Source organism: Pinus tabuliformis, chromosome 2_1, assembly GCF_031772625.1.
Source record: "Pinus tabuliformis cultivar Carrire ecotype Pingquan chromosome 2_1, CPIR1, whole genome shotgun sequence".
NCBI lineage: Eukaryota > Viridiplantae > Streptophyta > Pinopsida > Pinales > Pinaceae > Pinus > Pinus tabuliformis.
The window spans coordinates 784,790,843-784,803,957 of record NC_142299.1 but is presented as its reverse complement, the minus strand read 5'-3'; the positions used below and the strand labels follow the sequence as shown (position 1 = coordinate 784,803,957).

Sequence of the window (13,115 nt, the reverse complement as noted above, 5' to 3'; positions counted from 1 at the left end):
AATAATTTTTTTGAAAATTAATATTTAATAATAGCACTAAATCTATGTATATCTGGGATATATTTGTAAAATAGAGAAACTAAATATTATAATAATTTTTATTTTAGTTGATAAGATATATAACAATTTGTGAAAGAGAACTTTGTAAAAGTGTTTTTGTATAATGATTATTAATTTTAAATTTTATAACCTAATACTTAGCTAAAAGTTAGGATGATGAATATTGGAAATAATAAATATGAGATTTTGCATAATTATCAAAATTTCTAATCTTATTAGAAATAAACCTTTCACTTTTTTTATTTTAAAAGATTTATAATACGCTCATTTTTTTTTCCATTTTCTATATATATTAAAATACAAAACAATTTATTTTTGTTTTGTAACCATATATATATATATATATATCAATTTAAGATCCCAAAATTACATTAGTTATCTATAAAACCTTGTGGTTTTAGAACCATAAAAATACATAATAAAAATTAGATTTAATTAAAAAATACAAATGATAGCTTTGAGAGTCTTCTATACCTCAAGATTTAAGTAGACATAATCATTTGCGAACACTTGACCACTCAATACAAATGAAGCTAGTATATTCAAAAGTGGGAAATGTTATTTCGTAGCTATTATTACCCTGACTTCAAATTTCATCGAATGCATTTGGCAACTGTGCAAGTTTCAGAATTTTTCAAATTTCATTGAATGAATTTTCCAACTGTGTAGGTTTGTGATTTTATCTATTTAATGATAAGAGTTTACATGTTTGACTTTAAATGTTTACATGGTCCAAAATCACATTGTGAAAAATATTGTCTCAATATGAAAATCAACCATGCTCAACCATGGTCCAATGTCGCATTATGACAAATATTTTGTCGATACGAAAATCGGTCATGGTCAAGCATGGTCCAATGTCACATTGTGACAAGTGTTACCTCAATATGAAAATCAAGCACAACCAACCATGTTTATTTTAATGTCTATAATCAATAATTGTCTTAACCATGGTCAAACATGGTCAACCATATTTATTTTAGTGTTTATAATATTTAACTTAGGGTTTAGATACCTTTGGTTTATAATGTTCGTCACATGGGTTTAATATTATTCAACCATGATCAATAGTGGTTAATCACGTTTTATAAAATCAATTGTGGTCAACCATGGCCCAACGTCGCGTTGTGACAAAGATTGTATTAATATGTAAATCAATCATTTCCTCAACCATCCTCCAACATTGCATTATGACAAAGATTGTCTCAATATGATAATCATCGTCAACCATGGTTGAACATCACATTGCCACAAAGATTTTGTTTTTATGAAAATCAACCATGGTTAACCAAGGTCAACCATGGTCCAATGTCGCATTGTGAGAAAGATTGTTTCAATATGAAAATAAACCATGGTCAACCATTGTCAACCATGTTGTTCTTAGTGTTTATAATATTTATCTTAGGGTTTATATACCTTCACTTTATAATATTAGCCCCTTAGTTTAAAATATTCCCTTGGGTTCATAATCCCTTAGGGTTTTAGTACTAATCCCTTGGGTTTATTACTCCCTTGGGTTTATTATTCCCTTGGGTCTATAATATCAATCATGGTCAACCATGGTTAATCATAGCCAACCATGGTCAAATGTCACATTGTGAAAATGATTGTCTTAATATGAAAATCAACCATGGTCAACCATAATCCAATGTCACATTTCTATAGATTGTCTCGATATGAAAATCAATCATGGTCATGCATGGTCCAACGTCACATTGTGACAAGGATTGTGTCAATATGAATATCAACCATGATCAACCATGTTTTTTTTAGGGTTTATAATATTTATCTTAGAGTTTATATACCTTGGGTTTATAGTTTACGTCTCATTATGACAAAGATTGTCTCAATATGATAATCATCATCAACCATGGTAAATCATGGTCAACCTTGGAGAACCACGGTCAACCATTTTTTATAAAATCAAACATGAGCATCAATGGTCAATCATGGTTAACTATGGTTGAAGTTCGTATTGTCACAAAGATTATGATGATCTGAAAATCAACCATGGTTAAGAATGGTCAACCATGGTCCAATGTCGCATTGTGACAAAGATTATCTCAATATGAAAATTAACCATTGAGAACAATGTTTATTTTAGTGTTTATAATATTTATCTTAGGGTTTATAATATTTTCCCCTTGGGTTTAATATTATTCCCTTGGGTTCATAATCCCTTTTGGTTTTAATATTAATCCCTTTGGTTTATTATTCCCTTGGGTTTATAATATCAATGCCTTGGGTGTATTATTCCCTTGGGTTTATAACATCAATCATGGTCAACCATGGTCAATAATAACCAACCATGGTCAACCATGGTCGGTTGTCACATTGTGACAATGATTGTCTCAATATGAAAATCAATTTTGGTCCACCATAGTCCAACTTCGCATTGGATAGATTGTCTCAATATGAAAATTAATCACGGCCAAACATGGTCAGCCATGGTCCAACGTTGCATTGTGACAAATATTGTCTCAATATGGAAACAAACCATGCTCATCCAAGTTTATTTTATGGTTTATAACATTTATCTTAAGATTTCTATACCTTGGGTTTATAATTTACGTCGCATTGACAAACATTGTCCCAATATGATAATCAACATCAACCATGTTCAAGCATGTTCAAGCATGGTCAACCTTGATCGACCATGCTCAACCATGTTTTATAAAATCAAACATGCCCATCCATGGTCAATAATGGTCAACCATTGTCGAACGTCACATTGACACAAAGATTGTGTTGATATGAAAATCAACGTTGGTTAAGCATAGTCAACCGTGGTCGAACATCTCATTTTGACAAGGATTGTCTCAATATGAAAATCAACTATGGTCAACCATTGTCAACGATCTTTATTTTAGCATTTATAATATTTATCTTAGGGTTTATATACCTTGGGTTTATAATATTTGTCCCTTAGGTTTAATATTATTCTCTTGGGTTCATATTCCCTTGGGATTTTAATATTAATCCCTTGGGTTTATTATTCCCTTGGGTTTTGTTGTGGCAACTACAACAACACCAAAATATTTGGGCATATCCAAAATTTTGGGTACCCCACCACTCGCCCCAAGATTTTATGGTTTTGATAGGGCCCTCAATTGGTTTCTCTCCTTGCGAATTTGCCTACCCTACCCCATTTTGTGTGCCCACTCACATTTCATTCATTGCATCCATACGCCATGTTTTATCTCATACATACACCTTAGGACCGCATTAGGGTTTCAAAGGTTGGTGGCTTTATTAATGTGTCAAGAGTCTCATGATTTTGGAGCCCATCTGAGGAAACATACATGCAATTTGGCTTTCCTTATGATGGACAGTTTGAGGTTTGGGTGAAACCCTAAATGGGAAAAGGTGATCCCCTCAGTTTTGACCTAATTCGCATCCCATTGAGAGTGTGTTCCCATCGATGTTGTCAGTCATCATGGAAGAAGTTGTTGCATGTCATAGGACCCTATGTTCATGATTGATTCCTCATCTTGGTATGCACATTAGGATTTTTTGCAAGGCTTTCATTCCCATGGGTATTCGAAACGATAGATCGTGGTAACTTGTAGTCCAACCACTATAAATGTTTCAAGGGACTCACTCTATGAGTGCATCACCCCTCGAGCATTAGGTGTAATCAAAATTGATTGTAATTAATAAATCCATGAAAGCACCGAAATGTTGAGTTTGCCTCCAAAGTTAAGCATGTTTCATCAACCAATATAAAATAACATCTTAATTGGGATCATTTATTGTTCAGGCTCCTCAAATGAATTAATGTTATTGAATTGAGGCTTTTTTGATCCATAACATTTATAAGAAGAGTTTCGGTGTAAATCACATGTGGAAAACGTTTGTCGATGCATTTCGAACCAACTAGTGTGGTTCATCGTCAGGACAAGTTGAGGAGTCAGATCATGGCTGCAAAATAAATAACGAGAGTAGATCTTCCAAATGGCTAGGTTGACTAGGTTGACCATCAACAGCTATATAACGGCTGGATTATATAATGTTAATAAGTCAAAGGTAAAAACTTCTAATAATATTCTAATTTTAGTGAATAATAACTATTTATAATATATTATATATTTTTTTTTCTAAGTAAATGCTACTTCTATATTAAAAAGAGAAAAGTATGTACAGAGCTGAAGAAATTACAAGGAGGCCTAGGCCAGTCCGCGAACTGAGAAGGCTTGACTATTCTGTCTATCCGCCTTTGCTGGGTACCAAAAACTCCATTCTTTCACATGATTTCTTGAAATTATAGAACCTAGACTCCTACTGGCATAGATACTATGGCAACTAACAGGATAGTGCCATGTTACAGTATAAAGGGTAGAGCAAAAAAAGCTGGCTGTTATGGCATAAAGCCAGCAGCAGTAACTGTAGAGAGCCTGAAAATTGAGGAAATCAGAGAGAGACACTAGATACGAAAACATTAAGACAAAAGACAGAAGATTGCAGACCGAAGTGAACTAAGTATGCTGGCTAGTCGAATCCGTCTAGACGCTGTCACCGTGGCTAGGAGAATCTACCCAGATGACCATCCCGTCTTCAGGATCAGGAGGAGCTTGGGTGCCTGAGACTTCTGCCACAGCATTCAAATCTGGCAATTGCATGATTTCCTGGATGGACAGATCGTTGCCCGAATCCTCCCTATGTTCTGCCGGCTAGGCGAGTACACTCGGAGCAAACTTCTCAGAATCGCGGCGTGTTCTGTAGACTTTACCCTCCATATCCCCGACGAAAACATCACTGTCATGAGCTCTGGAGGGGGAACCCGAATTGATGCAGCTAGGGTCCTCCTCCGTTATGAAAACAGAGAAATTCACCACTACCTCTGGGCGAACCAGGCGACTTGGGAATCGAAAACAGAAGGACTGATAAGTTCCCTGTGGGAGCCAACATTCCTGCTCAGAATTGTCTGTGGCAGAAGGAGAAGGGGGCGCTTCGTTGACAGGAGAAACGGGCTGCACACTGGCCCTTTCCGAGCTAACTCTCACGCCGGATCTTCCCCTTCTTCTGGGGATGCCTCTATCCCGCGGCATTTTGCCCAAAACTTGAGAGCCAACTTCACTGTAATGCCCAAGGTTATGAAACTGCCATCGATGAGCCAGATATCGGTTACTGGTCTCAATTAATAGGAGAATGACCATAATTGCTGCGTGTGAGAGGCTTTTGGCGCCTCCCCTGCTCTCCTTAGAACTCTGCGCCCACATACCAGGCATAAATGCCTCACCACTCCTCTTCTGCGTTTGCCTGAAGGCAGTGTCCCGTCGGCTCTGTGTTGAAGTTAATGCTGTCGTCCTACAGCTTAAAAACTTAATATAACCACCTCCCTCCACGCGCATGGGCTGGCTCCTCCTTCTGCCTCCATGTGGCTGTATCATGGGGCTCTTAATTACAAGTGTGGACACCCGCATCCGGGTGCATATCCTTAATCAGAGATGTTTCCTGATTGATCATAGCTTGCAGTCTATCGATCTGTTCTTTAGAAGGAAGGCTATCAATGGTTCCTTCATAGTGATTTTCTTTTGCTTCCACTCCAATGTTGGCTAAGAGATCCGCCATCTTGTTTCCTTCGCGTCTTGTATGCTTGAAGGTGATGGCTTGATGCTGTGAGAGCCAATGAGCAATTGATTCCAACCTCTGGGACAATCGCCAACTGCTACTTAATTTATGAACAGGCGATCCATTCTGGAGCTTTGTGGCTGTTCGGATGAGGATCTGCGAATCTCCCTCAACAATCAGGGGAAAGAAGTTTCTGGTGTGCGCCATTCTGAGACCTCGCCAAAGTCCTTCTAATTCTGCGGAGTTGTTAGTGTCCCAGCCTATAGTTCCCATGAAGATACCTAGAGGGTGCCCCTTGTAGTTCCTGAAAACACCTCCATAACCCGCTTGCCCAGGGTTGCCTTTAGAAGCGCCGTCAAAATTGAGTTGAATCATGCCTGCTGGGGGTGGGTTCCAAGAACCTGAATCCTTTTTGCTGCTTGCTGGATGTGTATCAGTAGGTGGGGGGTAATGCAAGTTCATTTGCCAATTATCCCAAATCGCTTTTTCCTGAGGAAGAGTGGGGAAATCTTCAGGTTTCCAATCTTTGAGAGAGAGAGTTTCCATAACATTTTGATGGAAAAGGGTCCAAAGTTTCTCCAATGGCATTGTTTGATCTTTGAAAATCCTCCTATTACGTTCTTTCCATAAATTCCACATCAGGAGCCCCGGAAGGAGTATCCATAATGCATTGAGAATAGGGCTTTGGAATGGGCCAGGAGTTCCTTTGTTAATGGTGCCTTTGAGGTCATGGTGTGTCCTTCTTTCTTTTTGACATCTGAAAGCAATTTTCTCCCATAATTTATTTCCTATTGGACAATTTTGCATCAGATGAAGAGCTGATTCTTCCTCCTTTCGACACATAAAGCAAATGGAAGGTCCTGAGAAACTTCTCTTTCTGAGATTATCCCAGGTGAGGATTCGGTTATGACATAGAAGCCAGAGGAAGGTAGAAACCTTCGGCCAGTTCAATTTATGCCAGACTTTTTCCCATAAGCTGTCTTTGTGTGTTTGGTCCTGTGTAATTATACTGTAAGCCTCCTTGGTGGAAAAAACTCCTTTTTCTTCATAGCCCCATCTGAGAATATCCGGATCAGCCGAGATTCTTATCTGCCTTTTTTGAAGCTCAGTTTTGAGTAGCTGCTGGATAGGTTCATCACTATGCGGGAGGAGCAGAGTTGTGTCTTTCCATTGACGGTGTTCCTGTGTAGCGTCAGCAATCCAGCATTGGTGAACTTTGGCCTCCTGGAGAGCTCCCCGCTCATTTATTGGCAAATCCTGAAGAATGTCCTTGAGTTTTGGCATTTGCTGCCATGAGTCTTCCCAGAAGCGGGCCGTATTGCCATTATTAATTTCCCAAAAGCAGTGATTTTGTATGAGGGAACGGTGCTGAATTGCGGCATTCCAGATGACCGAACCTGAGCATATTTCGGTCATGCGCAATCTTTCCTCCATTGGGTGGTTACCTGCATACTTGGCAGTCCAGAGAGAAGCCCAGGGAGTATTGGGATAAGCCAACCAACGCCACCAGATTTTCGCTCCCATAGCTTGATTACTGTGATCAGGATCTCTGAGGCCTATCCCTCCTGCATACTTTGGCAGACACACTTTTTCCCATTTGAGAAGAGCCCATTTTCTGTTTTGACCTGAACCTCCCCACAAAAATCTCCTTTGAAGGTTCCTGATTTCCTTAAGGACCCATTTGGGGGCAGCGAGGATGGAGAAGAGGTATAAAGGCATTGATTGTAGCACCGATTTTGTAAGAATTATTCTTCCTGCCATATTCAGGGATCGATTGGTCCAGAGGAACAGACGAGCTTCAAGCTTTTCTAAGAGATGCTTCCAGGAAGAATGCTTGAGGGAAGAACTCATCAGCGGGGCTCCAAGGTATTTGGAAGGCAGAATAGCTGAAGGGAAGCCTAGAATACGCTTAATGGCTTTTTGGGTGGTAGCGGGGGTGTGGAAGAAAAAAATTTGGGATTTGATTCGATTGATGAGAGCGCCGGAGGCATCAGAGAAGTTGTTAAGGATAGATTTGATATGGCGAGCTTCTTGGACAGAGGGATGGGCGTATAGCATATTGTCATCTACGAATTGCTGATGGGTATGACTCAGAGAATTGTGAAAGGCAAGCCCCTTTAATCTTCTATGGAGCTTAGCCGCTTTGATGCTTCTACCTAAACCTTCAGCCATGATAATGAAGAGAAAAGGTGATAGGGGGTCACCCTGCCTAATTCCTCTTGAAGGTCGAAAAGTGGCTGAGGGGATACCATTGATTAGAACAGAGAAAAAAGCAGAGGATATTAAGCTATAGATCCATCGGACCCAGGAGGGAGCGAAACCAAATGCAGTTAGAATTTTATGAATGTAAACCCAACTGAGGCTATCAAAAGCTTTGGAAAGATCCAATTTGAGCAACATACCTAGTTTCTTGGTCACCTTAAGGGAATGGATCAGCTCATGGGTGAGTATAATGCCATCTGTTATTTGACGCCCTTCTACATATCCTGATTGTTCCGGAGATATGATGAGAGGAAGGAGCGGTTTGAGCCTGTTGGCTATGACCTTTGAAGTAATTTTGTATATCATGTTGCACAGTGCTATGGGTCTGTATTTGTCCGGGGAGTTAGAACGTTCTTCTTTAGGAACTAGAGTGATAAATGTGGCATTTAGTCCCAGATACATCCATCTGAGAGCTCTTGATTCCTCTACCACCTGCCACACTTCCGTGCTAATCATGTCCCAAAATTTGTGGAAGAAGTTTGCAGTAAAGCCATCCGGTCCAGGAGCTTTACCTTCCTTCATTTGCTTCACCGCTTCTTCTACTTCCTGTGGAGTGATAGGTTTGATTAGAAGGCTGTTGTGTTCCTCCGTTATGACCTTGGGTATGTTCTGTGCTATTTTTTTGATTGCCGGAATTCTGTTGATGTCGGGCTCTTGAAGGGCTTTTTTGAAATAGCTCGTGAATTCTTTCTCTATGCCCTCATGCGTTTCGATCCGCTCTCCTTGCTCATTGTTAACATGTGTGATTTGGTTAATCATTCGCCTTTGGACAGTGGTCTTGTGGAAAAATTTCGTGTTCTTTTCCCCCTCTTTGAGCCATCGTATTCTGGATTTCTGCCTCCATAGAATTTCCTCCTGCTTGGCGCGTTCCAGAATTTTTGATTCAATATCTTGCTCCTGTCTGGAAAGTTCCTCTGTACGACCCTCAGTAATGATAGTTTGTTGAATTTTCTTCATTTCAGTATTGAGGATGGCTTGGTCTTCAAATATATTACCAAAGGTTCTATGGTTCCATTTTTTGATGGCTTGTTTGAGATTTTTTAATTTTTGTTGGAATATCGCCATCTTTGTGCCTTCAGTAATATTGAGATTTTTCCAGGTTGTTCTGATCATCTGTTCGAATTCCGGGTGAGCAAACCAGAATTCCTCAAAGCGGAATGGACGTCTATTATTCTGTCCTGGCCTGCTCCACTGCAGCTCGATAGGCCAATGATCCGACCCGGAGTACGGGAGGATGGAAGCTGTGAATTCTCCACCTGCTTGGGAAGCATTGTCTGAAATTAAAAAGCGATCAAGGCGTGAAGCGATTTGATGAATACCTGTTCTTTTGTTTGTCCATGTGAAGAGGCCATTGTTCGTTGGGATGTCCATGAGCCAGTTGTTATTGATGTAACTCTTTAGAAGGCCGTCATCAGCATTTGTATTGTTTCTGCCTCCTTTTTTTTCCGTCATATTGGCAATCATGTTAAAATCACCACCCGAAATCCAAAGTGGGAGAGATCTATCCTTATTGAGGTCTGATAGAGTATTAAGCATTTGATTTTTCTGAGCTGTCTCCTGAGGGAAATACACATTTGTTAATAATCCGTGGGCATTCGTACCTGAGAGATGGAATGTGGCTTGAAGAAAGTTTTTATTTGCTTGTATATTGCTGAGAGTGATGATCCGGGCGTCCCATAGAATGGCTAAGCCTCCTGAGGCACCTTGTGCATCTACTGCTGTAACCAGCCCCCCTGGCCAGGCTTTTGCGGCTATTTTTTCCAGTACTGTGGAGCTACATTTCGTCTCCTACAAAAAGAGGATGCTAGGTTTTTCTTGCTTTAACATGTTTTTTAAGATTCTTCCTTTACTGGGGCTATTAAGCCCTCTAATATTCCAAGATATGAGCTTCATTGAGAAGGGTGGGGGTTTTTTGCAAAATACTTTGACAATTTGGCATATTGCCCTGATTCTACCAGAATTTCTCCTACCTGGATTGTTCGTTCTAGGGTAGTTTTCCTTCCCCTTTTTTTGCTGTCTTTGGTGATAAATTTGCCATCCCAAGGACTCCCGATCTGGACTCCTAGCGAGTACTTTTTTTGCACTCTGCTCAGCACTTCCACCAGATTGTCAACCTCTTTTTCCGAGATTTGCTCAAAGTTCTTTGTTCTGCATGCTTCCTCCAGCCCTGTGATATCCAGCTCCCCTATGTCCAGGGGTGTTTGATCTTCATCCATTTTTTGCGGAGACTGAGGTATATCTTCATTGCTCATCAAAGCTTTCCCATCTGACTGGGGGGTTTCCGTATCCATTTTCTCAATGTGCGTTGTTAAGCTTTGGCTTGGCTCCGCTCTGTTCGTTTGACTAGTGTTCTTTTGTCCTCCTTGCGTAGACGTTTCTCCCTCTTGCTGGTACTGGAGATCTTCGTCCTTTTCCTGGTCTTCTTCCGATCTTCTTACATCCGATTTATTTAGAGCTTCAAATCGATTGCTCATTGGTATCTTATTATTTTGATGTGCCTTGGGTATATTGTTGGTCTTTCGATTTCCCCTTCTTCTGTTGGCGACTTTTGTGAATCCATCAGTGGATTGGGGATTCGGTTTATCTGGAGAGGATTGAGTTTTGTTGAGAGGACAGTCTCGATAAAGATGTCCAATGTCATGGCATCGCCTGCATCGGAAAGGGACCTGTTCATAATCTATGACCTGAACCCATTCTGAATCTTCATGAAAGAAGCTTATCGAATCTGGTAAAGGCTGTTTGAGATCCATATAGACACAAAGCCGGGCGTAGGAAGTGTGTTTACAGAGTCTTGTCTCCTCTGCTACCCTAACAAATTCACCAATAGCATTTCCTATTTCCTTTAACGAGGTTTCCTCCCAAAATTCCAATGGCAAAGAGTAAAGCCTTATCCACACTGGCGCATAGCTTAGATCTTCCTTATCTGGGTTGAATCTCTCCACCCATCCCTTGAGAAACAGGCCGGCTGAGTTGAAGAAATATGGGCCTTCCTCCAGGATTCTGGTTCTGTCCTCTAGGCAGTTAAAGACAGCAGTAAAAAAGCCCTTTGCTCCTAGGTGCAGGGATATATCTCCTTTTGGACGCCAGACCACACCGATCCAAGCTCTTAGAGCACGCTCTGTTGGCCAGATCCCTATGAACTTGCCAATCAAAGCATGATCCCGCATGTATTGTATACGGGCGTTGATTCTTTCACTGGGAAAGAAAACCTTAGGTCTATTTGCAGCTACAGATTTATAGGTGGAGGAACTTACTTTCTGTCTGACCTCTGTCTCGGATTCTTGATGCATTTGCTGATGATTATTCGCAGGTCCGTTGCTTTCTCCGTTTGGATTTTCCCAGTCTTCTGCTCGTTGCGACTTCGCATTTGGTGAAGGGGGAGGCTCATGGCCCTCCCCCATTGGGGGAACCATGAGGCCGGTTCGAGTGGGGTTTCCACCAGCCCCCTGTCGTTCTGGTGGTACTGATGAGTGTTGTTTCAACAGGTCTGCCGCCTGCAGGCACTGTCAAAACCCTACTTTTCTTCCTGACTGCTCCGTCCGCCTACGCCAGAGCTCTCCTCACTAACCTTCCTAACTATAATATATTATATATTAGAATGTTATATTTATTTAATTAAAATATTTTCATTAGGTTATTAAATTAAATTATTTAATTCCTTTCTTAATTTATTTAATCAATTAAATACTAGGGATACGTGAAGGGGTTTTATTTTTATTTTTATTATATATTAGAAAGTTATAATATTAATTTTATTTATATATTGAATTACTTAGTTCTAATTTAATTTAATCCATTGGAAAAAAGGCGGGGGGGGGGGGGGGGGGGGGGGTTTATAAATCAGAAAGTCAATTTATTCTTTATTAATTTATTTAATCATTTAAACTGCTAGGGATAGTAGAGGGTTTTTTTATTATAAGGATTTAATGGGATTAATAAATTATTATTGAGTATTGGTTAAAATTAATTTTATTTATTTATATTTTATTCATAGTTCAAGGAAGAAGCTTAATAAAAAATAATATCAAGAAATTTTTGATAAGGAAATAGTAATAAAAATTAGAACGAGCGACAGATTTTAAATACAAGAAGGACAAGAACAGGACAATTAGTAAAAAACTAAAACCAAAGGAGAAACCTTAGAAGGATGGAAAGGGCAACACTAGGAAGAAAGGGGAAACCTCAAAAACTAAAAAAGGTGGGGGGGAAAGGGGGAAAAGGAAGGTAAGACTAAGAAGAAAGGGAAGGGATCCAACAACTACTGATCTTCCAGCCATCATCTCTATTGAGATTGTTAGGCCTTTTTTCAATTTCAATCACCTCCTTGAATTTACGGTGATGGAACTACGCAACCTTGGTAATAACCTTGGCCTCCTCAATACATGCATGATGCTTGGTCTTTTCCACATGCTCCGCTAATGCTAAAGACTTGGTTCTCCCATGTCTTAGGTCGGCTGCATGTTCGCTGATCATTTGATGGATAGAGCACCCTATTTCCCCGATATAGAAGGTCCCACAAGAATAAGGGATCAAGTAGACGCCATTCATGTCCTTAGGGTCAATGGGATATTTCACTGAATGGAGGGATTTACGAATGGTATTGAGGGGCCTAAAGGTTGAGGGAATATTATACTTCTTAAGGATCTGAGCAATCTTGTCCGTGGTTCCTTGGACATAGTGAAGATGGACACCTAGCAGGCGTTCTTTAGGTACCTTTTTAATAAAAGAATTTTTAGATGATTTAAGGAAAGCCTTCTGACCTAAGCGCCTACTATAGCCATTCTCCACAAAGAAATTAAGGAGATGGGATTTCTCTTTATCGAAGCTCTTACTATCAAAAATCCTAAGGGCACAAGTAGCCAGGGTGTTAAGAACAGCCAATTTTTGAACGGGGAAATGATGGGAATCGGCATGAAGATACTACTCAGTATGTGCTTTCTTCCAGAACACTAAGTGGGAGAGGGAACCATCCAGGTTTTTTGAAATAAGAATATCCAGGAAGGGGAGGCAGTGATTGACTTCTTTTTCCATGGTGAACTTAATGGCAAAAGATTAACAATTGAGGTGATTGAAGAAGAGATCCAACTCCTCTTGGCAATGGGACCAGATGATATTAGTGTCATCCACATATATTTTCCATAGCTTGGGAAGGAGACGGGCCAAGGCTAAAGCTTTGGCTTTGAAATCCTCCATAAAAATATTTGCAACAATAGGGGAAAGGG

The 13,115-nt window shown here is 40.0% G+C and overlaps 1 protein-coding gene across 1 annotated transcript; it reads right to left on the bottom strand.

Moving 5' to 3' along the window:
- Positions 1-5,457: 5,457 nt before the first annotated feature.
- Positions 5,458-11,294, bottom strand: LOC149202919 (uncharacterized). The gene is made up of 2 exons (XM_089401728.1): positions 9,864-11,294; positions 5,458-9,681 (listed from the first exon to the last, which is right to left on the bottom strand). The coding sequence occupies exons 1-2, from the start codon at positions 11,292-11,294 to the stop codon at positions 5,458-5,460; spliced, it is 5,655 nt and encodes a 1,884-aa protein (XP_089257854.1).
- Between the last annotated feature and the right edge of the window lie 1,821 nt (positions 11,295-13,115).